The 24,647-nt window shown below is 41.3% G+C and overlaps 2 protein-coding genes and 1 long non-coding RNA gene across 3 annotated transcripts in view; 2 read left to right on the top strand and 1 right to left on the bottom strand.

The window, feature by feature from the left end:
* sspo (SCO-spondin) overlaps positions 1 to 13,961 on the top strand; it is a 111,037-nt gene extending 97,076 nt beyond the window's left edge. The window contains 4 exon segments of the mRNA XM_086160954.1: positions 6,126 to 6,186; positions 6,556 to 6,686; positions 11,083 to 11,233; positions 13,680 to 13,961. Coding sequence (XP_086017080.1) covers positions 6,126 to 6,186; positions 6,556 to 6,686; positions 11,083 to 11,233; positions 13,680 to 13,702 — 366 coding nt within the window. The 3' untranslated portion in view covers positions 13,703 to 13,961.
* On the bottom strand, positions 7,517 to 8,555 carry LOC147226218 (uncharacterized). The gene is made up of 3 exons (XR_015107189.1): positions 8,476 to 8,555; positions 7,719 to 7,788; positions 7,517 to 7,605 (listed from the first exon to the last, which is right to left on the bottom strand). It is a non-coding gene; the product is annotated as an uncharacterized LOC147226218 (long non-coding RNA).
* A 3,951-nt stretch (positions 13,962 to 17,912) lies between the features above and the next one.
* kcnh2b (potassium voltage-gated channel, subfamily H (eag-related), member 2b) overlaps positions 17,913 to 24,647 on the top strand; it is a 274,422-nt gene continuing 267,687 nt past the window's right edge. The window contains exon 1 of the mRNA XM_086160609.1: positions 17,913 to 18,087. Coding sequence (XP_086016735.1) covers positions 18,012 to 18,087 — 76 coding nt within the window. The 5' untranslated portion in view covers positions 17,913 to 18,011. The remainder of the gene's footprint in view (positions 18,088 to 24,647) is intronic.

The following is a 24,647-nucleotide window of genomic DNA, read 5'->3' as shown; positions in this document are numbered from 1 at the left end:
GCATGGAAATGCAGCCCTGTCACTCTGTGGTCTGCTGCAATGCTCATTGGTGTTATATGACGTGCATGTACCTACATATTAACACGTTTTTTTGTATCCGGGCATACAACCAAAGTGCAGAGACACAACATTCAATGCATTTAAAAAAAAAAAAGTAGTTACAGGATTTACAACGAAATCGGGTGGTTTTATCTAAACAGCTCTGAGACCTCGAAAACATAAAACAGTCCATGGCTTCTCTTATTTATCCCGACTATTGGTGGGCCATTTTGTTTATTATAGAACTAGGGGTGTATCCCTAGACATGATCTATATCACTGAAGAATCTTTTCAAAATCACCCCTCTGGCGTTTCCTGCCTATCACAAAGTGAGGGGTGCTATTCTTACATATGATGCACTCACCATGCCCCGCAGCCCCAAATTTCATATTGCTTCTTAGATAGACAGCTTGATATTGGCGGGTTATTGTATTACCTCAGCCACCATTGGAGAAAAGTCTGCTGGTGCTTTCACAAGTTGAGACAATGACAGCATGGAATCCTGGTGCTCCATGGGAGTATCCTGTGTCACTGTGCACATTTCCCTTTTAGAAATCTTGTCTGAACCACTACTGTCTATTCCCGAGAGAAAGTTACCTACTGTTGAATCATCTCCACTCTTTTATAATATAGTGAAGAGACACAGGATACAAGGATTAGCTTGCTGCCAGTAATTACATTACATTTTTGCCAAAAAATGGTTCAGAGTAATTTAAACCAATTGATACATTTTATACCATTTGCCTCTCCTGCTAGACAACATTCAAAATGTTCCCTCAAAATTCCACAGTGAGTTTGGCATCGCTTTGTTTTAACTGATGCATCATATGTTTGCTGCATCAGTTACAGCAAACTAAAACTCTTGCGGTGTGATATTTTCATATTTGTGTAAAAACATCTGGAACCACTGTAGCTGTTTCCAGCCCAAAGAGCTGAAAGGGTCCGGAACATGGTGGAAAATTGTGCTCCAGCATAACAAGTCCACTTATAGTCCACAAGTATTTTTTTCTGAATGATGAATGGTGTTCCATAAAGCGTCCTGTCCATGATGGTCTTTTCCTTCTTTTCCTTCCGGCTTTTCCCTTCAGGGGTCGCCACAGCAAATCAACCTTCTGCATCTAACCCTATTCTCTGTATCCTCCTCTCTCACACCAACTACCATCATATCCTCTCTCACCACATCCATAAAACTTCTCTTTGGTCTTCCTGACTGGCAGCTCCAATGCCAGCATCAGTCTACCAACATATTCACTATCTCTCTTCTTTACTTGACCAAACCATCTCAGTCTGGCTTCGCTGACCTTCTCTACAAAACATCCAATTTGTGCTGTCCCTCTGATGGACTCATTCCTGAACCTATCCATCCTCGTCAGGCCCAAAGAGAACCTCAACATCTTCATCTTCAGCTTTGCGACCCCTAACTCTGCCTGTAGCTCCTATCTTTTCGTCGTTCACTGTTTCCAGATCATACAACATCACTGGTCTCACCACTCACTTGTACACCTTTCCTTTCATTTTGTCTGATAGTCTTCCATCACATAGTACCCCTGACACTTTTCTCCACCCATTCCAACCTGCTTGTACCAATTTCTTTTCCTCTTTCCCACACTCCCCATTGCTCTGGACTGTTGACCCTAAGTACTTGAAATCCTCCAACTTCTTGATCTCCCCTCCCTTTAGCCTCACCGTTCCATCTGGGTTCCTCTCATTCACACACTTGCATTCTGTCTTGTTGCAAATAACCTTCATTCATCTCCGTTCCAGAGCATTTGTTCTACAAAAGTTCAGTGCAACTCTCTCTGACCTTGACCTTCTCTGTACTTTTCAGTTAGCTTTCTCAAAGCAAATACTGCATATGTACTGCTCTTTCTAGGCATGAAACGGTACTATTGTTCACACGTGCTGACTTCTGCTCTCAGTCTATTTTCAACTACTGTTTCCCATAACTTCATTGTATGGCTTATCAACTTTATCCCTCTATAGTTGCCAAAATTCTGCACATCCCCCTTATCCTTAGAAATGGGCAAATCACACTTCTTCTGCATTCCTCTTTTATCTTCTCACTCTCTAAGATCTTGTTGAATAATCTAGCCAGAAACTCTATCACTGCCTCTCACAGACACTTCCATACCTCCACAGGTATATCATCAGGACCAACTGCCTTTCCACCCTCCATCCTTTCAAAGCCTTCCTCACTTCACTTTTAATCTCTGCTACTTTTGTGGTCTACAATAGTTATTCTTCTGCCCTTCCGTCCTGTCATGTTTAAGGAAGGTGTACCTGACCCAAACACACAGACCCTCGGCAGGTTAGGGCGTCTGAAGGAGATTATTTGACATGGAAGGTGAATGGGGAGCTGTGCTGGGGCAGTGTTGTCTCAGCTGGGAGCTTGCCAGGGTTGACAGGAACCAGGGGCTGGCAAGGAGACCATCGACCATCAAGAACTTTGAGCTTATGAGGAAGCGCAAGACAAAGAATGCAGGGAGTAATGAACTAGCAAGGAATCAACCCAGAACCCTAGCCTCGGGTCCCAACAGTACCCTCCCCCGTCCCCCTAACAGCCTAGAGGGACAAGCCAGAAGAGAAGAGCGGTAATCCGATGTGTAGTGTGGATCAAGATGCAGGAGCAAGGCACCCAAGATTGATCCTTAGGACCATAGCCCTCCCAATCCACCAGGTATTGCCACCCCGGCCTCGCCAACAGGAATCGACAATTTGCCAGACGGAGTATGCAGGGTGCCCCCCAACAGGCGGACAGGGCTTGGAAGGAGGGCACAAGGCACTAGCACGGACAGACTTGACCTGGGATAAATGGAAGGTCGGGTGAACGGAGAGAAATTGCAGAGGGGCTGATTACAGACTCTACCTCAAATGGACCAACTTTCGGAAGGTGGATTTTAAGGGAATGTCGCGGGAAGAGAGCCAGACTCTTTACCTAAGTGAATTGACGGTATTCAAAGTCCTTACTCTCAGTCCCAGACTCTTGCCTTTTCCTCTTCTGCTTCCGAACACAACATCGTCCTCTCCTTCTTCGATCCACAGTAACCCAATTTCCACTGGAACCCTGCAGGTCATCGGACCGCACCAAGGACGGTCGTTGTTGACCCAGGCCTCAACAGATCCAGTATGGAATTCTTAGGTTCAATTCGCATGTTTGGCTTTGGCACAAGTTTTACGCTGGATGCCCTTCATGATGCAACCCTCTGCATCTGTCTGGACCGTTTTCACTGTATACACTGTACATCTGTGATAGCATCGCTAATATACAAGTGTATTATACGTTCATGTAGGTGGATAACCTTAACTTTGCTGAGGAAGAAAATTTAATTGCTAATAAGTGTGGGCAGAGTGTTACAAATCAACACTGGACCACGTGTCAGGGTTCAAATTCAGAAACAATATGTCTAAGTCCACATAGGATAAATCGACCAATCTACTGGCGAGATGGATGGCTGTGGGCTGTCGACCATTTTCTTCCCTGTGGTACAGTATAGATGACTTATTTCCTTAGTAATTACATGCTACCATTTCCTGATACAAAAAAGTTTTATTTTTTTACCTGCATAATCTTAAAACCAGTACAAAGATGTGAGTTCTTGCCAACACCAAGGAAGTACTGGGGTTCTCTGACAAGCCTTTCGTACCATTATTTTGAGCCTCTGGTACCCCGTAGCCAGGTGCAGATCACAACGAGTCTCCAGTGGTCACAGACATCTCAATTACTCTGAGCAAAGGATAAAATGACCAGGTCCCCAAAGACACTGAGGGATGTTTTCATGAATTCGCCGCCAGGAGTCGATCAATGCTCGGCCATCCAAGCCACCCATGATGCCTGTGTGCTCTCTCCTCCTCACTTCCTCTTCATCCTGTGAACCAATAACTCCTGAGTTTTACTTTCCCAGCTTTATTCTCCTGCAGTATCTCAATTTGATAAAGCAAATGTAAAGCAAACTTTGCATTACAGTCAAAGTAAACGGATCCATTTCCTCTGCTGTATTTAAATATTTTTCAATTAACTGTTCCCAGGAAAATTCCATTTAGTTTGCGAATTGTATTATCACACAACGGGGGATAATAGGACTTGTAATCAACGATGACAATACTGATGGCAATAATCTTTTCAGAAACGTGTTAGTCGGTAATCTTGAAGGAAGGAGCAAGCCAATTAGTCAATGCAGTTATGCATGAACTCTGTACAATTACAGGGTGATGGAAAAAAAAGGGCTTTGCATGAAATATATAGTAGATACCTTTTTTGCTGTTCCTGTGCCAGGCTGAACTTTTGGCAGCATGCAGACATTGGTTACAGATAGAAATAGAAGGGATGTGATCAAAGAGAGATGGAAAGTGTGTAGCTTCTGAAGACACACCCTGTTTCCACCAATGTAGCACTGAAGGTTCTTTGCAGCTCCTTGTTCCAAGGTGACCTCATGCCTTCTTTGAAAAAAGTTCCCTCTTGACAACGTGATGTTGTTCGCCCTCCGCGTGGTTACGATCATCGCTCTTCAAATCGTGTCACATTCTGATCACTTGGGAAAATTCTGTTAGATGTGGTGCTTACATGATGGATCATCGAGATGAGAGAAGCTCCTTCATGACAAAAGCTGCCACCGTTGACTGACAACTGTCATTTTTTTTCTTTGTTCACCTCTCTCTTTAGTGCCAAGAAGAGACATGTCACAGACTTGGGTTTTTCAGCCATGTGTTGCTGGTACTGGTTAGCCAACGAGAATTATTGTATGAATTTGATTTGACTGCTTGACACCTATGTGCGTTTTTTGAATAACTCGGGCAAACATATGACAGAAGGCTTTCTTCCTGGTGGAGATGGAGTTGAGAGTCACAGTTAGAGGAGTCTCTTCTTTGACACAGTGTGCTGACTGCATGTCTCTTGCACAGTGGCGCGGAATAAAGGCCAGGGTAAAAATAAAATCTGCTGACAATCAGAACTTTAAAGGAGAAGTCGGTGGCACATTGAGGTCCAATAAGTAGACCGTCTCTATGGAGCATTCTACCTTTGGCAGGTCAGGTATCTTGATCTTTGTGTCTGCAGGGACCCGTTTCCTCATTGCACCTACGTTCTCCCAGCTGGGATAATGTATGCCTGGTTCCTGCTTATACATACACAAAAAAGAAAATAAGCATTTAAGAAAGGTTGTTCTCTTGCCAAACAGGTTGAGAATCAGTTTCTTTTAGCACATCCAGGCTCCCACAAGTACCCTGCTCTTATGTTGTTTATATTTTTTTGAGATCCTTTACTCTACTGGCCATTATCATCTCTAGTGATGCAAGTTATTGCTTTGCTTTTCCCTTTATTTTCTCTTTTAGCAGGGAACTCATAAAAGAATCGGTTGAAATTTCTCTACCCTTTACTTTAAATGCCAAGTCCGCTTATTCTTTGAGTTCCCAAGAAGTTGCATTTTACACATCCGAAACACACGCACATGGGTGCACGCACGAAGTTAAAGGACTCAAAATGCTGGCGAACTCCCACCCTTTCAGTGAGTCAGCTGCCTTCAGCCCTGAGGGGAGGCTGGCGGCAATACAGCGTGGGAGGAAAAGTCCTGAGGTGAACAGTTATCAGCGTGTTGAAATGATGGCACAGTCGGGGAAGTTTCAAGGCTGAGTTGAGACTGCTGCTGCAGCTGGCAGGGTGGTGGTGTTGGGGGTTGGGTGGGGCTTTTGGCAGACTATTTAAATTCTAACAGCAGCTCTTTTGACAGGACCCTGAGGTACGGCAAGGGTTTCTTTTGGCTGTTCTGAATCTCTCCTCTCTATGCAGTCCCCCTCTCTCTGTAGGGTCACGGATGACATAACGTCACACTCTCTTTGCCCAATATGTCATCTTCTATATTCTGAATTTCTTAACTATAACTGTATTGTATGGGGAGAAGGATTTCCAGTCATTTACATTTACTACTAAGTTTAAGATAATTTAAAATTGCTTTGTATTGTTTTGTCCCTTATGTCTGACCAAAACTAATTACTCTTATATGGATATAAAGAAAGGAAGAAAAGGAAATGTTGTTCCTTCTTTTGATTGCGTAATGAGTGTATCTTGACTTCACATTTTCCCTTTCTCCCAGGGGGAAGTGAAAGTAGAGGAGGCAGGCAGCTGCTGTCCAGTCTGCAGAAAGGAGTTCCCAGGTAACATACAAAGCCTTTATCAGCGGGAAGATTTTAACAGCCTGCCTTATTTTTTATTTTTAAAGCCAAGCAAAAACAGAGTGCCTCAATGCTCAATTAGAGAGGGGTTACCTTGTATAACCTACAATTCAGCCTAAATTTCCTACCGGAGGAAATGTTACGAGCTGCAAAGGGTCATCACTATGTTCTCTGCAAAGAGCTTTCTGCCTTTGCCTTTCTGCATCTTTGTTTTTTTTTTTTTTCATGCAAATATATACAGACAGAAAGAAACAATAATTGTCAATTTATTCTTTCCTTACGTTCTCATTCTGACGCTTGCTTTCATGCCCTGCCCTCCTCACATCCCCTTCCTTTCTGTATGCTCATCAGATGAGCCCACACTGGACTGTCGTCGCTACGTGCAGGTCCAGAACATCACCAAGGGAGGCTGTCGTCTCGACAACGTGGAGATTAGCTTCTGCAGAGGACGTTGTCTGTCCCGGACAGATGTCATCTTAGAAGTACGAACCACACAAAATACACACGATAACACTGAATATCTAGAGTTGAAGGGAATTGACTTTTTATATAACTGACAGGAAGAACTATGCAGGTCAAAGCAATCTGACCCAGGGGTCCATGGATCCTTAATTCCTTCCCTGCTGATGACAGGATTTGACAGCAATCCCTGCTTTTGCAGGAAAAAGGTTACCCAAGCAAGCAAAGCAGCATCAATATTCAGCACGAGTTGACAGGACTTGTGTTCCTTCCGTGTCATGTTTTTAACATTTGCCCAAAAATGCAAGACAAATAAAAAAAAAGGAAAATAAAGCCGGTTGTAATTTTTTATCCTTAAAATGTTATTCTTGACAAAAAAAATGCTTTTCGATCTCTATTTTGACCAGAATAGTTTTTTTTTTTTTTTATTATTACTATTTGTTGAAGCGTGTATATCACAGACAAAAAAACAGTAACAACAAAATCAATGTTCAATATCTATGCAACTGTCTTGATACATATGAAGTAAGCGTGGAAAAAAAAAAAATTGAGCCCCCAAATTTCTCATTGGGTGATGATATTCAAGGTGGCACAGTGGTTTCCACTTGCGCATATCACAAAGGACCCTGCTTTGATTTCCACAGCCAGCCTCTCTGTGTGGAATTTAGAAGTTCTCACCAATGTCTATGTGGGTTTCCTCTGGGTTTTTCTGGTTTCAAACATGCAGAAGGTCATTTGGGAAAATGTATGTGTTAATAGCTGTTTGTGGCCCTACGATCTACTGGAGACCAGTCCAGGGTATACCATGCCTCTCACCCAAAGACAGCCCGGATAGGCTCCAGCATCCCTGTTGACCCTCAGTGTCGGACAAGTGGTAGATAATTGATGGATGGATGGGTGATGATGTTTCGGCTCCATTGTGATGCAATCGTTAGTGCTGACCTTTTTGAAGAAATAGGAAGCCCTGGGATGAAGCACTCCTGTGCACTACTGCAGAGACAGCATGGTCATTGATGGCTCGAGTCAGACCGACTGACTCCTCAAGTCCAACTCACTGTTGCTGGTCCATCATGTAGAGGGAAATGGTTGAAGAGAACGCTTCAATATTTGTTGCATGGATCCTTTCTGAAACAGAAGCATAATAGATAAACAAAATATAAAAAAAAAAAAAAAAAAAAAAAAAATTGAAAATTTGATATATATATCAATTTTTCAATTTTTTTTGGAAAAAAATATATGTATATATAGATTTTTCAATTTTTTTTCAATTTTCTATTTTTTTTATATTTTATTTATCTATTATGCTATATATATATATATATTTTTATTTTTTTTTTCTTTTCATCTTCTTTTATCTAGTTACTTTTTAAAATATTTTTCATAGTATTTGTATCATTACACAGATCCTTTCATGGTATTTTGACTTGTGTATTGTCACAATGTACAGTAAGTAGGCCCCATGGCATGATTCCTAACCTTAGTTTTTCTGCGTAGCCTGAAGAGAGATTTCAGGCTATCTCCAAATTTGCAGATGAGACATATTAGTTGCCTAGAGACATGCTGCCTGTTTGTTTGATAAATTTCTTTTTTTTTTTTTTTTTTATGTTATTCTTTTCTTTTTTTAGCACCAAATAATGGTGTTGACTGGTGTCATGATAAGACTACGCCATTGATTAGGTGACAAAGCAAATTACATGTATCCCAAGTAAATATATATAAATATGTGATATATACTGGTACATTATCAAGAATTGTTGCTCTGGCAATCAGTGTGCAGTAAAATCGCCCATCTGTCCATGCCCTAAGTCTGACCTGGTACATCTGGTTCCACCTGCTGTAAAATCACCGCTTTGTAGATAAACGCTTGGCAGCACAGGTCTTGCGGAGCACAATGAACGGTCTTGGAGTATTTGATCATTTGACATATGTCAACAGTGTCTGCTATCCGAGCAGGTAAACTCACATACACACACGAACGCACACATTCAAAACAATAAGAAGTTGAGTCACCGTGAATCTAAATATAGATGTGTTGATGGGAGCATGTGACACGTGCCACAGACTCCCTGCACATGTTGATCTTGTTAGTGATTCTGTCTCCCTCGTTTGCCCCCAACCCCTTCATTTTCTTTTTTATCTTTGCAATATGACAAGCATATTACCCCGTCACCATGGTGACTTTGTTCTACTCCGGTGCCTGTACATGTCTGCTTTAAATTTAGAGCCAGTCACGTTGGGAGATTAGTAAAAATAAATTTGGACCTAGCCAAATGTCTCATTGTAAGTCCTGTTACTGTGGTAACAAAGAGCGGTGAATGATGACTAGGCATTGCTGAGAAAGTTCAATTTTCATTGATCAGAAAATCACTTTAAAAATCACATGTAGGGTCATTTCACAGACAGAAAGCACACTTTGTTGACATCAAAAAGGTGTCAGGTACTTACATGTGTTCAAGAAGATATGATTGATCAGGGAAACCTCCTTAATGGCTATCACACATTAAACTTGTTTTACAAATATTACACGGCTATAGCTACAAGACAAACAAAGCATTTATGGCACTGACATCATGACAAGAGATCATCAATCATCTGGGAAATCTTTGGTTGCCAATTCCTGGGTTCCTCACTTGCTAAACAGATCTTGTGTTTGTTGCTGTAATTAAAATCAATGCTGGGATATGATTATTACAGTGTAGTAAATTGGTCTGGTTTGGGTTTGAGGCGTAACTATACTGTTGGAGATTCTAAACATTTTGATGAAAACACATCATAAGGAATGTTAAGATGGATGTCATCTGTAAAGTATCTCTATGTGAATTACAAAACTTAGTTGTATAAAAATGACATTAATTCAAATTCTTCACACTCAATCTTCCCATTTCATGCATGTGAAAGCTGCTTTAATTTCTGATCTGTATGCTGTAGATAATTTATATCAAGGCCAATAAGCAGTGTTTGACACAAAATTCAGTCACTCTTTAATTATTGCCACAACAATCTTCTTACAGAAAAGATCTTACCAGACAGCAAGTTCTGTTCAAAAAATACTGCCAAACTCAAGGCTGAGTTCTATTTATTTCTTGGGCACATATAACAACGACAACAACAATAGCAAAATAAATAATACTACTGCTACTACTACTAATAATAATAATGTTTATTATCATTTAACTTTCTTTAATATTGACATTGTAGTATTTCTCTCGTAAAATTTTGATGGTCCTTATAGATACTTTCAAAAAAATATTTTTCCGGGAGAAAATAGTTTCAGATTTTTTTTTTTTTTTTTCATTAACTGCAGGACTCCAGATTTCAGATGAATGGACTGTTTACCTCTAGTAGGGCACTGCAGTACAAAGGCCAGGATGAAAATAAAGTCCACTGGCCTTGGATAGGTCACTTCTAGTGGCTGCGTGTGTGATCCCTGAGAGTGCTGCATAATCCAGAGTCAAGGTTTTAGAATGTTATTTTGAGTTGTATGGGAGAATGAACATATATCTAATTGTCTCTGAACGTAGCATTTTTGATCGATACGCAGGCGGTAACTCTGGGGGAAATTAGCATCTCGACGAACTCTGGTTCTGACCTGTTTAATGACTGTGCACTCTATTTATTTCCTGACCCCATTAAAATCCTACTTGAACTTAAATTCACAGAATGCAAGCTGAACAAAATTATAATGAATGAAATGGCAAGTGTGATTAGACTGGACTGCAGAGAATTTTGACATCTGGCATCGCAGCCATTTCTGATAGATAATACATATTATTTGCTGAGCGTTTTAAGACATTTGTGATTCATCCATTATCTGGACAAGATACAGGACCTTAATGATAATTGCTTGATTCATTTTCCCCACCCTTCCCTCTCACGCCTCGTTTCCACACATCTTTGTGTTTGTGTATGAGTCAGGCTGAAGACTTCCGCGATTCTGGATAAGCCTGCTAAAACCTTTCCCTCTACTTTTTTTCGTCCCCGCAATGAAAAAGTATTTGTCATTGCAAATTGTCATGAGTGGGCAAAAGTACTCAATTAAGATAGGATCGACATTTTGCCAGGCTGTGACTCATTCTCAGACCACCGCACACATGCTTCTGCAGATGTCTGCAAAAAACATTAGCTGTCCAAACAACATGAACACGGGCATCCTGGTCCATGGACATCAAAGTGTAATGGTTTTTCTGAAAAGTATTTATTTATAGTGGCTCTGTCTTCAAAGTAACATCATCATTTCAGATTTAGCTTAAACATTCTTGTTATCACCTTGATGTAGCAGCAAAGTCTCGGCCTCACATCCCTGTTCCCTGTCATTTAGTTTGATCGCCTGATATCCACCCACTCTATCGTCTCTCCTCTATCGGCTCAGACGGCTTCTTATGCTCTCATAATCGTCGTGCATCCTCTTTCCTTTTCCAGGAACCCTACCTTCGCTCAGTTTGTGAATGCTGCAGCTACCGTCTGGACCCTGACAACCCGGTGCGCTTCCTGAGCCTGCAGTGTGAGAGCGGAGAGAGCGAACCGGTGGTCCTGCCTGTCATCCACAGTTGCGAATGCACCAGCTGCCAAGGTGGGCAATAATAAACGAAGCCCGGGGCTTTCGAACAGCTAGGACATGTCCACGCAACCACAAGGAAAAGATCGAAAAGAATTCATTAGTGCGTGTCAGCCTTGACCTGAAACAGGATCTGCATCGTAGTATGTTGATAATATATTAATGAAAGGTTTCTTGGACCATAATAAGAATTCGGTTTCAGGAGTAGGCCCCCGAGCATGATTTGTTACTTTATTTGCAAGAAGCTATTTCGTGACTGAAATGTTTTCCTGCTCGCCGATCTTTTTTCACGCTCTTTTAGTCTGTTCTAAATTAATTTAGAATAATTTTTTCCTTTTTCTCAGCATTTTCATTCAAGTGGCTGAGTAATGATTTCTAGACAAATAGACCCAAAATGATGAAAACAGTGGGAGATTTATGAGTTATGCTTTTGGGACTTAGGGGCAGCGTATTGAGCTCCAGTTGTATGTGGAGTGGATTATGACAAGCGTCCGTAATGTCATGAAATAGACCCAGGCCCTGAAGGCCACAGGTTAGCCTTGTCCACAGGCTCTTCTAAGTGCTTGAGCCATGTTGCTATAATTTTATGACTGTTTCCACAAACCCCCCCACAAGTAGATATCATCAGGAGCCTAATGGAGAGTGTGCTATTTAGTTAATTTAATAGGCTCGCCTGAAAATAAGCTAGTTTTGCCCCTGATTGGTCGATTGTATAGACTGTTCTATTATCAGTCTTCAGTTTTCAGTATTCAGTATTCTTTGACAGGTCCCATTGTTATGTTCACTTTTTCTATATCTATTTATATTTACCTTTTTTTTAATGTTTTTGTAAATAAGGAATGTGCGGCATGGATGCTTTACTGTTAAGCCAGCAAAAAGGCTAGCAGGATTTCCGAAATAATACAGAAGGAATTACATTATATTACATTTGAATCATTGAGCAGACGCTTTTATCCAAAGCGACTTACAAAAATTGCAATTCAATAACCGAAGATCAAAGTACCAGTAGTCGCTATTCAAAAGTCACCACTCTACCAAATAGAATCTACAAAAGACAAAAGCCTAGAAAATCAGAGGTCAAAATCCAGACGGTCCTTGAGTCACGCCAAAGAGCCGTTCCTACAGACCAATGGAGGCAATTTTCGATGCAAATACTGATTACCATAGCCTTAGTCACTTACCTAACCTAAAACACCCCAAAGTACCACAAATTACATCAAAATACATGAAAATGAAAAGGAGACCATAACTATAGTACAAAAAAAAAAGACAAATATGAAATGCTAATAAGAAACAAACATAAAAATGAGGTAGCAGATGTCAAGCCATGCCACTCCCTTACAAACACTGTGTAACTGTATGTTCTGCTGCTGTGCTCAAAAAACAATGTCTCAATTTTACATCCCACTGCTTCAAAATCAAAATGTCACCGTGCCGAAGAAATGGTCGAGGACCCCTGTGCACTATGAGAATGTTATTGGAGTCCAAATTGAAGCCCATCATCTCCAAATACTTGTGACAATACTGTCACAAGTCAGATTGTGCTTTGGAAAAAAATCTTTTAAAGCCTCCAGAAACTTCTTCAGATTCCTTCAGACTAAATAGAAAACAATCGCTTTAAAGAATATTGATGGCTTTAAAGTTGATGTGAGGCATTATGTGATTATTATGTCATTTCAGTTGGTTTAATCGGCTTTTCCACTGTAGGAACTAGCACAGTAAGTGGCAATAACATCATCATCTGTTGGTCTCCACCTCTCTCGACGCACTATCTCAGTCACTTTCCATCAGAGCTGAGCTGACACACAGATGGTGTATGACACATTTATACATTTACACACTCAGGGACAGGCACACACCCAGTCCTGGGTTTTCCTACCATGAATAATTCAATCAAGGTTCCCACCTCTCGTTTGTGTAAGTAAATGGGATGTAGGCACTGTGGCTCAGATTCCCTCTCAGTGTGACACTCAGGCGCCTCACAGCTTTGGTTACTACGCTGATCAGTCTGATGCTCACACATATCTTCTACCAAACCATAGTTTTCACAATCTAACGCTGTCTTGCAATGGTTTCAAACAATTTCCGGCACTGAACTGTGCATTTGACTGCTGTGTTTATATTAGCAAATATAGGAGGTGGGGGTATAAGAGGCGTCAAGCTTATCATGAAGTTTGTTGATCTGAGAGAGGAGGATACAGAGAAGAGGGTTAGATGGAGAAGGTTGATTCGCTGTGGCCACCCCTGAAGGAAAAAGAAGAGGTGTCAAACATATTTATTTTATTTTATTTTATTTTATTTTATTTTATTTTATTTTATTTTATTTTATTTTATTTTATTTTATTTTATTTTATTTATTTAATTATTATTATTTTTTAATTCAATTTAATTTAAATTTATTTTATTTTATTTTATTTTATGCTCCACATGCAACCTCACTCTTTTTTTCCCTGATTTACAGGAGGGGACCTGTCCAGGCGCTGATGTTGAGTGTGAGATGTGTCACGGTGACAAAACAAGGGTTGGATTGCCAAAGATTGGCAAGGGCAGTATCCTGTCATCTGGTCTGTTTGCAGAACACTCACATCGTCCTTTGGTCTTTTTCTATTCCATGACTCTGCTCTCTGTCTATATTCTTTGTAATGTACAGCATTTTTTTCTACTTTATTTTTAAATTGAAAAGCATGTGTTTTATTCCTTTTAAGGCTGATTGTGGATTCAGAGATGTTTCATTTAAACAATATATAGTATATGTACCAAAAATCTTCTTTATATTGAAGTGGGTAGGTTTTTGTTACATTTTTAAAGTTTACAGTGACTGTTGAGTGGTCAATAAACCCTTTGAACACTGAAAAAAAAGGAAAAAAAGTTTGGGCTTTTGATTTAATCTGATTTCATTTAATTGCTTTCATTTGACATCAGACATTAATACCTCAATATAGCTGAAGCACCTGAATAAAAACATTGAATTTAACTACTATATTCAATACATATTAATTACAAATATACTATATAGATATATGCATATATAGTGTATGTCTGGGCCTGAATGTGTCTGGTACACCCAATGACAGCTGGGATAACCCCCAGCTATCCTGACTGCAAAGTAAGTGATATAGTGGTGAGCAATATGTATACATACTGTATACTGTTTATATAAATATATATATATATATATATATATATATATGTGTGTGTGTGTGTGTGTGTTTATTATGTTTATGTATATATATGCGTGTGCGTGTCAGTAGCTGTGTCAGCTACTTCAGGGATCACCACAGAGAATCAACATCCTGCATTTAACTCTATTCTCTCTATCACTTTCTCTCATACCAACTGACTATCTCTCACTACGCCCATAAATCTTCTCTTTGGCCTGGCAGTTCCAACCCCAGCATCCTTCCACCAATATATTACCTAAAGCTCCTCTGTACATGGCCGAACCATTTCAGTCTGCCTTTCTCCAAAGCATCCAACAGTTGTTGCCCCTCTGATGGACTCATTCCTGATCATATCCATCCTTGTCACTCCCAAAGAGAACCTCAACATATTCATCCCTGCTACCTCGAGGTCTGCTTCTTGTCCTCTCCTCAACGCCACTGTCTCCAACGTCTTTTCTTCAGCGCTATCATCTCCAGATAAAAAAATTATACTGACATCAAGTATTCACAACTTGACAAGCTCAATTGAGACACAAAATGCCCAGGTGCATAGTTCAGTCAGTCACTCATTCATTTGTTCATTCATTCATCCATTCATTGTCTGTACCGCATATCCTCCACTCAGGGTAACCTGGCTGCTGGAGCCTGTCCAAGCTGTCCTTGGTTTCACCCCAAACCAGTCAACAGTCGATCACAGGGCCTCATATGGGGACAGACAACCATTCAAGCATCTGTGCAATTCAGCGGCTCCACTGAACCTGCAACATGTGTTTTAGACTGTGGGTGGAATAGAAAAAAAAATAAAGGTTAAAATTTCAAAGAGCCCGTAAACCGGATTCGCTCACATATTCCCTTTCAGCATGGGCTCCAAATCTTCAATTCCAGTAGTTATAAAAACTTAGCCTTTGAATGTTGTAAAAGCTCCACGAGATGAAAAGCGTAGACTTGGTTGATGGTGTGTTTCACGCAGAGTAAATAGGGAATGTTCAAATATCACTTCTTCATTACTTTTCATTTCACGAACCACAAGCTCAACACTACCTACTGCTGAGTAAACGTTTAAAAAGTGACGATGTGTCTGACAGCTGAAATGACTTTCTAGAAATTTGCCTTTATTGCAAGAATCTTTTAATGGATGTGTCAGAGGAAGGCCTGAAGCCTTTTCTCCTCATTCTTTTGTGAGGTTGAATGCATTTTACTCTGCTCTATTTTCTTTTGTGTGTAAGATCGTAAACACGAAAAAGAGTGATGTCCGGCTGTCCGGCTGCTCCCCCCTTGTCCTTTCCTGACTAAATAAGGGAGTTAAAGAGGGAAGGCTGAGCAGCTCCTCTGGCTTCCAGCTGCTGGAGTAAATAGTACTGGGTGTAATATGAGCAAGAACTGATGCATTTTTAATTCATAGCAAAATATCACATTTTGACTGATAGCTTGTCAGGCCTTGTTCGGCTGCGAGGCTGCAATTCATCATGTTTAACTAATCATTAAAACACTGATCGCTGGAAAAATGAATGCAGCACCGTGTCATTTTGATCAATGCATCCTGTGAGAGAGCAGCAAGCAGCAGTGTTGCTTTACACCTATTTATGAGAGAACACAGGAAAGCAGCCTTGGCCTGTTTATGTCCCGGAGATACACTGAAAATCGTGATCCAATGGATCTGAGGAAAAAGCCTCAGCTCGTTGAACTTGCAGAGCTTTGCATTCACTATTGCCTTCAGGTACAGTTGGAAAATCAGGGATCGACTTCTGGTATTACGCGTGTGTGTGTGTGTGTGTGTGTGTGTGTGTGTGTGTGTGTGTGTGTGTGTGTGTGTGTGTGTGTGTGCGTGCGCACGCGCGTATATAATTGTTCTCTCATTTTCCAAAATGCACTCATTTTGGGTTTTTTTTCCCTTTAGAAAAAAAAAAAAAACTAACTGACATTTTAATTCATCGCACTGATTTCAGGGATAACCCTCTTTACTTTAACTGTACATTGAACACTAATGTCACTAATCTGTATTTTATCATGTGCAAAAAAAAAATCATTTCTCCCCAAAGTGATTTCTTGGCCACTTGTATATCTATCTATCTATCTATCTATCTATCTATCTATCTATCTATCTATCTATCTATCTATCTATCTATCTATCTATCTATCTATCTATCTATCTATCTATCTATCTTTTTTATATTTTTTTCTCCCTAAATTAAATTAAAATATACATAGATAAATCAATTTAAACTCAGAGGAAATTCTGAAAATGAATACTTAAATACATACATATACATGTATACATATACAAAAAAAAAAAAATACCAGCCGCAAAAGACAATGCTTTAGCATCAACAAACAAAGAAAAAAAGCGTATGGAAAATCAGAGAGAGGGAGAGAAAGGCTTCACTGGCTAATCAAACAAACAGAACAACAATGTTGAAGACGTTCTTTTCCAATTCAGCGTGAACGTAATCGGTAAATTTCCCGGTTCAGCGATCATTTATAAACTGTCTGAGAGAGTACGCGACTTTCCAACGGTAACTGAAGGCAGCATCCTCGGCGGCACGGAAGAGGGGGAACCCCGGCGGAGTGACGTCATGAGCGGAGAATCCCGAACGCGACCCTCTTTCGCACACGGAGGACACGGCGCTTCTACGGTGCTCGGCTGCGTACAACACCTTTGGAGGAAGAATTAAATATATATCAATAATTAGAATAAAACACGGAAATGGAAAGAATACATGCGCGTTGACATGAATTCATCGAAATCTACGACTTCATCTACGTTCGTATCCGAACTCAAACACGAACACACGGGGGACCCGCAAGGCGTACCCCTCTTTCTGATGGCCTCTGAGCGCTTTAACTTCCTCGGGAAAACTAACGCCCCTCCTCTTTAAAATAAGATCTTCACCTGCGATACAATAAAAAGTGTGCGCTGCCGTTGATGAGCAAAGGGTTAAAAGAGACGCAGCTCGACGACGGCGGAGCTGAAGTCATCCGTCAGAGCGCACAGCGCGGAGGAGGAAGAGGAGGAGAGCGACTGCCAACACCTCCAAAACACCCACCCAGCTGGATCCAGCCGGCGCGGATCCGCAGTTTTTACTTTTATTTTATTTTTTTGCACAGCCGCCTTTCTTCCCCGGGTGCAGAGAAACACGGGAGGAGGAAGAACTGATTGAAGTGAGAAACGGCCAAATGCGCAACGCAGGTATCCAGGGTTTCGGCGGCGCGCACGTCGCGCTGACTGCCCACTCCGGCCGTGAGGCACGGGGCTGAGGCGCAGAATGAGAGGCGAACTCGGCTCGACTGAGTGTGAGACCAGCAGGAGGAAATATCAGCTGACGGGCCGCCCTCCCCTCAGAGGACAGAAACATACACACGCAGACACACAGGCGCAAGCAACACTTCCCTCCGCCCGGAGACGGCTGGCTGCAGAGCGCTCAGACCAGCCGTGCGTGGGACAGCGCGCCCGACCCGCACCAATCCGCGCTTTTCCTCCCGCACATCTTCCATAGGCCGCGCAACTTGGTGGAAAACTTTGGGTGTCCGGAATCATCCATGCGGACGACGCTCTGACCGCCCGCCCGCCGCGTCACCGAGTTTAAAAAAGTCCGGCCAAGTCCTTCAAAGTCCGGGGCCTCGTCGCCGCGAAGATGCCGGTCCGCAGGGGCCATGTGGCCCCGCAAAACACCTTCCTGGACACCATCATCAGGAAATTCGACAGTCAAAGTAAGAGCCTTTCAGAATCATTGATCACTCTCCGTATCTGGATGAGGGTTATCAGCCTTGGAGTGATGATGTCACAGCACAATAGCCTACTGAGTGTGCAGCAACGTGCGTGTGTGTTTAAATACGTCCTCTCAAATAATAATTATAGTAAATATCATCATCATAATCTTAATCATAATCGTAGTGGTAAACAAAAGTGATTTTCCATTTCACGCTGATCGCTCATAGCTCTTCCGCAGCATTTCGAGTTTATCAATTGATCACAACACGAATGACTTGGTTTGTTGTACTTGTTAGATCGACATTGGATGGTATTACTAAAAAAATAGTTAATCAAAGTATGCAGTACTTTAAAGCATTAAGAAGTATTAAACATCGTCTCACTTTTGCTGATTCTTTCCATTTGAAAAATATGGACTTCAAAAGCAGAGAATAAGTTGAAAAGAGGTTGCTTAAACTGAGAACAGTCTTCTATCTATATCCTAAATATCACAAGGATGCTGCTGCTGCTGCTGCTTCCTTCAGTGGCCTACTCATCAAATCACAGAATTTCAGAAAAAAATCTTTTTTTCCCTATTTTTACAAAGAGTGTTGCTTTGTGGGCATGCATTCTATTTCCTTCTGTTGGTCTAGATATATTAATCATTTTATGAGCAAACTGTTGCATTAAAGCTGTATTGCTCTGCTTCCCGCATAAAACCGCTTTTGGTCAGGTTATTGTTGATTAAATTCTACACACACACACACAAACACATCATATATATTATATATCAAATATATCATGCCTACTGTGTTATAAGATACAAAGCCAAACAATATCTGAGCTACTAAATTTTTCATTAAGCCCAGGGGCAGGAAATTTGAGTCTGTCTATATTTCAAAATGCAAGGCTTAGGCTCAGTCCAATCTCACCTTCCTACTGCAGCTTCAATGTAAATCATCTTTTTTTTTTTCCTTTTCTATATATGACTTTGTGAATAGACTTCAAATGCCCCCCAGTGACCTCCTGTCCTATGAAAACTTGTGGATTATGACTCAGGAGTGGGTGGGTGTTTGGATGGTGGTTGGACCCTCTCAAGATTTGACAAGTAACCTAAAGAAAGTATAGTTTGAAATGTTACTTTAAGATCATAACCCTTTTCAGAAATGTCACTCAACATTTCAACTTTTGAGGTGATTTATTACAGTGTGTTCATTACAGTGGATGATATAGCTTTAAGTCAATTCAATATTGATGTAAAACTAGAAAAATAAGACCTTACAGTTTTAATTTTCACTTTTTTCAAATTAAAATGAATAAAAAAAAACATATATTTTACTATGATTCTCAACTAAATTTCCAGTGGATACATGGAGATTAAATCTGTAAACTTCCAGTTTTAAGACAAAAGAGATAATATTTCGGTCAGCCAATATTTACATTATGCAGTCTGGTGCATTTTCTTGTGACACAGAAAGAGTTTGCTCTCTCTGTGATCATGCAGTCAACATTTACTGTATCTCATGGCACTTTTTCCATCCAATAATGCTTTACATGTGAGCAACTGGAACGATTCATTGTACGACATCTGTGACTCAAGTGTGTTTACAGTACGTTTGCATACACTAACAGAGTGCAAGCAGCCATATCATCCAGCTGAAAGGTAGATAATGTTTTCCCCCCTGACTTAGATCTTTGCAAGAGTGATAGTTGCACTCTAGAATTAAGTTGCACAAAGCTTCCTGGCAGTGTTATGTCTAATGTCTAATTGGTGAGCTGAACATGGAGCTTGAGTGGACATCTTGGACGTCACTCTTCCTGAAGTTGCCTTACACAGGAGAGTGAGAAAATGTCTTTGTACAACATACTTGTCTAACGATTGCGCCTTAATATGGAGCGCAGCGGAGGGATTTGTCGATACTGCTGTATTTTCTTCAGACGGCATTCCACTCACGGGCATTACTTTGACCCCTCTTTTCCACATCACTGAAACCCTCGCTCTTGCATGTAATCCAAATAGCTCAGTATTGATGATAGATAAAACCCGCTGCTGGCTTTGCCACGGGGCTGTGTGTATTAATTTGACTCTTTTCCATGTCTTCGGGTGAAAAGGCCTAGGGAGGAGGTCAGCTGGATGGGGTTTAGTAGGTGTTAAATGGAGGACGTACGAGGTGCCCTGACGTGCAGGTAGTTGGGAACATAAACATAATGATTAGGAGCTATGGCTGCTGAAGGGTTGGGATAAAATTGATTCATCAATAAAGAATAACCAGTTTATTTTCAAGAAATTATTAAAAAAAACCACATCCTCTCATTAGAAGCTTTCTCCCCTCATTTACTCTATGACTGTGCGATTAACGAATTAATCACAAATAGCCAGAGAAAAAAACATCTCCTTGATGAACCTGTCATACAGACTGCTGTAAAGTTTAGCGGCACTAGCAGGATATAAATACAAGAATTAAAAGCTGTAGTGTAAAATGTGTCCTGAGTGCGGCACGGACCAGTGTCTCCCTGAGCCAGTCCAACGCCCCGATAAATGCAGAGTTGCATCAGGAAGGGCATCTAGCATAAACCTTTTACCAAAATCAAACAGGCCCGTGTTAACAAAGACAGTATTGGTTCCAATGACCTACGGGGTACCAGTGGAAATTGGGCCACTGTGGGTCAAAGAAGGAGAGGAGGAAGGTTTGTTTGGAGGCAGAGAGAAGAGGAACGGCAAGAGTTTGGGACTGAGAGTAGGGACTTTGAATGTTGGGACTATGGCAGGAAAAGGTAGAGAGTTGGTTGACATGATGCAGAGAAGGAAGATGGATATACTTTGTGTTCAGGAGACCAGGTGGAAAGGTAGTAAGGCTAGAAGCTTAGGAGCTCAGCTCTAAGTTGTACTATTATGGTACTGACAGGAAGAGAAATTAAGTAGGAGTTGTCTTGAAGGAGGGGTTTATTAAGAATGTTCTGGAGGTGAAAAGAATGACAGATAGACTTATGAGTCTGAAACTGGAAATTGGAGGTGTGATGCTCAATGTTGTTAGTGCCTGTGCCCTGCAGGTGGGGTGTGAGTTAGAGGAGAAGTTCTGTAATGAGTGAGATGTAGTGATTCAGAATATCCCCAGAGATGAGAGTGGTAATTGGTGCAGATTTCAATGGGCTGGTTGGTGCAGGGAATAGAGGGGATGAAGAAGTGATGGGCAGATCTGATATACAGGATAGGAACACAAATGGACAGATGGTGGTAGACTTTGCAAAAAGGATAGAAATGGCTGTAGTGAACACATTTTTTAAGAAAAGACAGGAACATAGGGTAACTTATAAGAGCAGAGGTAGGAGCACGATGGTAGACTACATCTTGTATACTCGAGGTATCCTGAGAGAGATCAGTGACTGCAAAGTAGTTGAATGTGAGAGTGTAGCCAGACAGCATAGGATGGTGGTTTGTTGGATGACTGGTGACAAGGAAGATCAAGAGGACAAAGTGGTAGAAGCTGAAAAGGGAGGAGCGTCGTATGGTTTTCAGGGGGGAGTTGAGAAAGGCCCAGGGTGGTCAGGGAGAGCTTCATGATGACTGGACAACTACAGCTAATGTTATCAGGGAGACAGGTAGTAGAGTACTTGGTGTGTCATCTGGATGGAAAGTAGATGAGAACACTTGGTGGTGGAATGAGTAAGTGCGGGAGGATAGACAGAGAAAGCGGTTAGCGAAGAAGAAGTGGGACACTGAGGGGACTTAAGAGAGCAGGCAAAGGGTACAGGGAGATGCGGCGAAAGGTAACGATAAAGGTAGAAAAGTCAAAACAAAGGGCATACAATGGCTTGTATACTTGGTTTGGACAGTAAGGAGGGAGAGAATGATCCATGTAAGTTGGTGAAACAGAGAGATAGAGATGGAAAGGTTGTACAGGAGGTCCATGTGATTAAGGATGGAGAGGGAAAACGTATTGACAGATGCTAGAAGAGTGATGGAAACATGGATAGAGTACTTTGAAGAGCTGATGAATGTGGAAAATGAAAGAAAGGCAAGGATAGCAGAAGTGATTTCTGTAGACAACAAAGTGGCAGGAAATTTGACAGTTAAAGTAAGAGCCCAAAGCTAAGTAAAAGTGAAGTGAGGAAGGCAGTGAAGAGGATGAAGAGTAGAAAGGCAGTTGGTTGTGATCATATACCTGTGGAGGTATGGAAGTATCTAAGAGAGGCAGCAGTATAGTTTCTGGCTAGATTATTCAACACAATCTTAGAGAGTGCGAAGATGCCCAAGGAATGGAGAAGAAGTGTGATGGTACCCATTTTTAAGAATAAGGGGGGTGTGCATAGTTGCAGCGACTAGAGAGGGATAAAGTTGATGAGCCATACAATGAAGTTGTAAGGGGAGGGAAAGAGTAGCGGAATCTAGACTGAGACCAGAAGTCAGCCTTTGTGAACAGCAGTATGGCTTAATGCCTAGAAAGAGTACTACAGATGCAGTATTTACTTTGAGAATGCTAATAGAGAAGTACAGAGAAGGCCAGAGGGAGCTGCATTGTGTTTTTGCAAACCTTGAAAAAAAGCGTATGACAGGGTGCCAAGAGAGGAACTCTGGTATTTTATGAGTAGGTCTGGAGTAGCAGAGAAGTATGTTAGACTCGTGCAGAGCATGTATGCTAGCTTTGAGACAGTAGTGCGGTGTGCAGTAGGGGTAACAGAGAAGTTCAAGTTGGAGGTGGGACTTTCATCAGGGATCAGTTCTGAGCCCCTTCTTGCTTGCAGTCATGATGGACAGGCTGCCAAGCCGCAGGTCTTGAGGAAGACCAAAGAGAAGATTTATGGATGTAGTGAGAGAGGATATGAAGTTAGTTGGTGTGAGAGAGGAGGATAAAGTGAATAGGGTTAGATGGAGAAGGTTGATTGGCTGTGGTGGCCCCTGAAGGGAAAACGAAGAAGAAAAAAAGCTGCAGTGTACAGTGGCTTCTAAATATGTCAGAATACAGTTGTGTATCTGATTATTAGAGAGACATGAACAAGAGGTCAAAGCTGTTTTGTATTTAGATTATTGATGCATCCACTGCATCCAAATCATTCAGTAATGAGGATTTTGTTAAAAAAAAACAAACAAACAAAAAAAAAAACATAGTGCTTTGACTGAATATGCACTGGTCATTTATTTGTTAGGTTATATACTGGACTGACAATCGAATGATTTTTGTGACTGCCATTGCTTTTCAACAAAATGTGGAATAGTTTAACTTCACTCATTCACGATGGGCTTCTGAAAGGTTCTTAGCATGGCAAAATATTTCCACATGAGAAACCCTGGCACTGGGTCACTGATCTAACCTTTAAATATGATTTAAATATGCAATATTGAAGCTAGTTTCCTCCCATGTTTTGAATGCAATGAAGTTAACTTGCTTGTATAAAAGCAAACAGGAAGGAAAAGGAGAAACTTCATTCATTGTCAATAATGCAAACCCCTGGGGTACAAGAGCCCAGACCAGGTGTCATTGGGTGAGAGGCAGGGTTCACCAAGGACCGGTTGCTAGTCAATCACAGGGCAACATATAGAGACATACAACCGTTCACTCTCTTGTTCACATATCTGGGCTATTTGGGTTCTTCAATGAATCTCTTGCATGTTTTTGGACTGTAGGAGAACTCAGAGTGAAACCAAGCAGACATGGGGTGACCACGCAACATCGCACCGAAATGCCCCCTGTCATCATCCTCACCCTCCATCTTTAACTAATTATTTGTTCTTTCTATTTTTTTAGTTCTGACAAAATTATTCTGCACAATCAATTTCATCAGGTTCAGAGTTCTGAACAAATAGCTCAATTTTTTTTTTAGATATTTCAGTTCCCACTATAAGTGTGTCATAATGGTTCACATGGCATATTATTACTGGCCAAAGGGTGTGCTATTTATTTGGAGACTTGCTCATTTGCAAGTCGCCTTGAAAGACGATGCATAATTCATGTTGGGTGATATTTATGGTTACAGCGTCTGTCCCCGAGTACTAATTCTGAGAAACCATTATGACTCGATTTCACATTTTGAGAAGCACAAGATCAATTGGGGCGGCATGGCTCAGGGGGTTAAAGCGGTTGTCCTTGGAACGGAACACTCCTGGTTTGATTCCTGGCTCCTCCTAGCCTGTTGAAGTGTTGTTGAGCAAGACACTCAACCCCTGCTTCCCTGGCACTCCTCGGTAGCTGCTTTCTGCTCATGAACCGCGATAGGTTAAATGCAGTGTTTGAATTTTGCTGATGTTCTGCTGTATATATATCTGAATGTGATTATTTTACTTGTGCTTTCTTCAACATGGTTCATATTCATACTTGGCATGTTAGAATGCATGGACTGATTGTGTGCCAACAACGGATTTGACCCCCTTATGAGGCCACAGCAAGCATTTGGATGTTGTGTTGTTTCCTGTGCTGTGCTCCTCAGAGAAGACTTTGCCCAATTACAAGTCTTGAAGTCACTGTCTTCCCTTGGGGATGTTACCATTCTACAGCTAAAGTACAAACACTTCGTCTCCATGGCAACTGCCCCCACTGACTCCCCCACCCACACACACTCTACCAAACACACACAGACACACACA

The sequence above is a fragment of the Fistularia commersonii genome, chromosome 15, assembly GCF_037954325.1.
Source record: "Fistularia commersonii isolate RoL2024-O1a breed Wild chromosome 15, RoL_Fcom_v1.0, whole genome shotgun sequence".
NCBI classification, from domain to species: Eukaryota; Metazoa; Chordata; class Actinopteri; order Syngnathiformes; family Fistulariidae; genus Fistularia; species Fistularia commersonii.
Note: the sequence above shows the minus strand (reverse complement) of the source record. Positions and strands in the feature narration are given on the sequence as shown.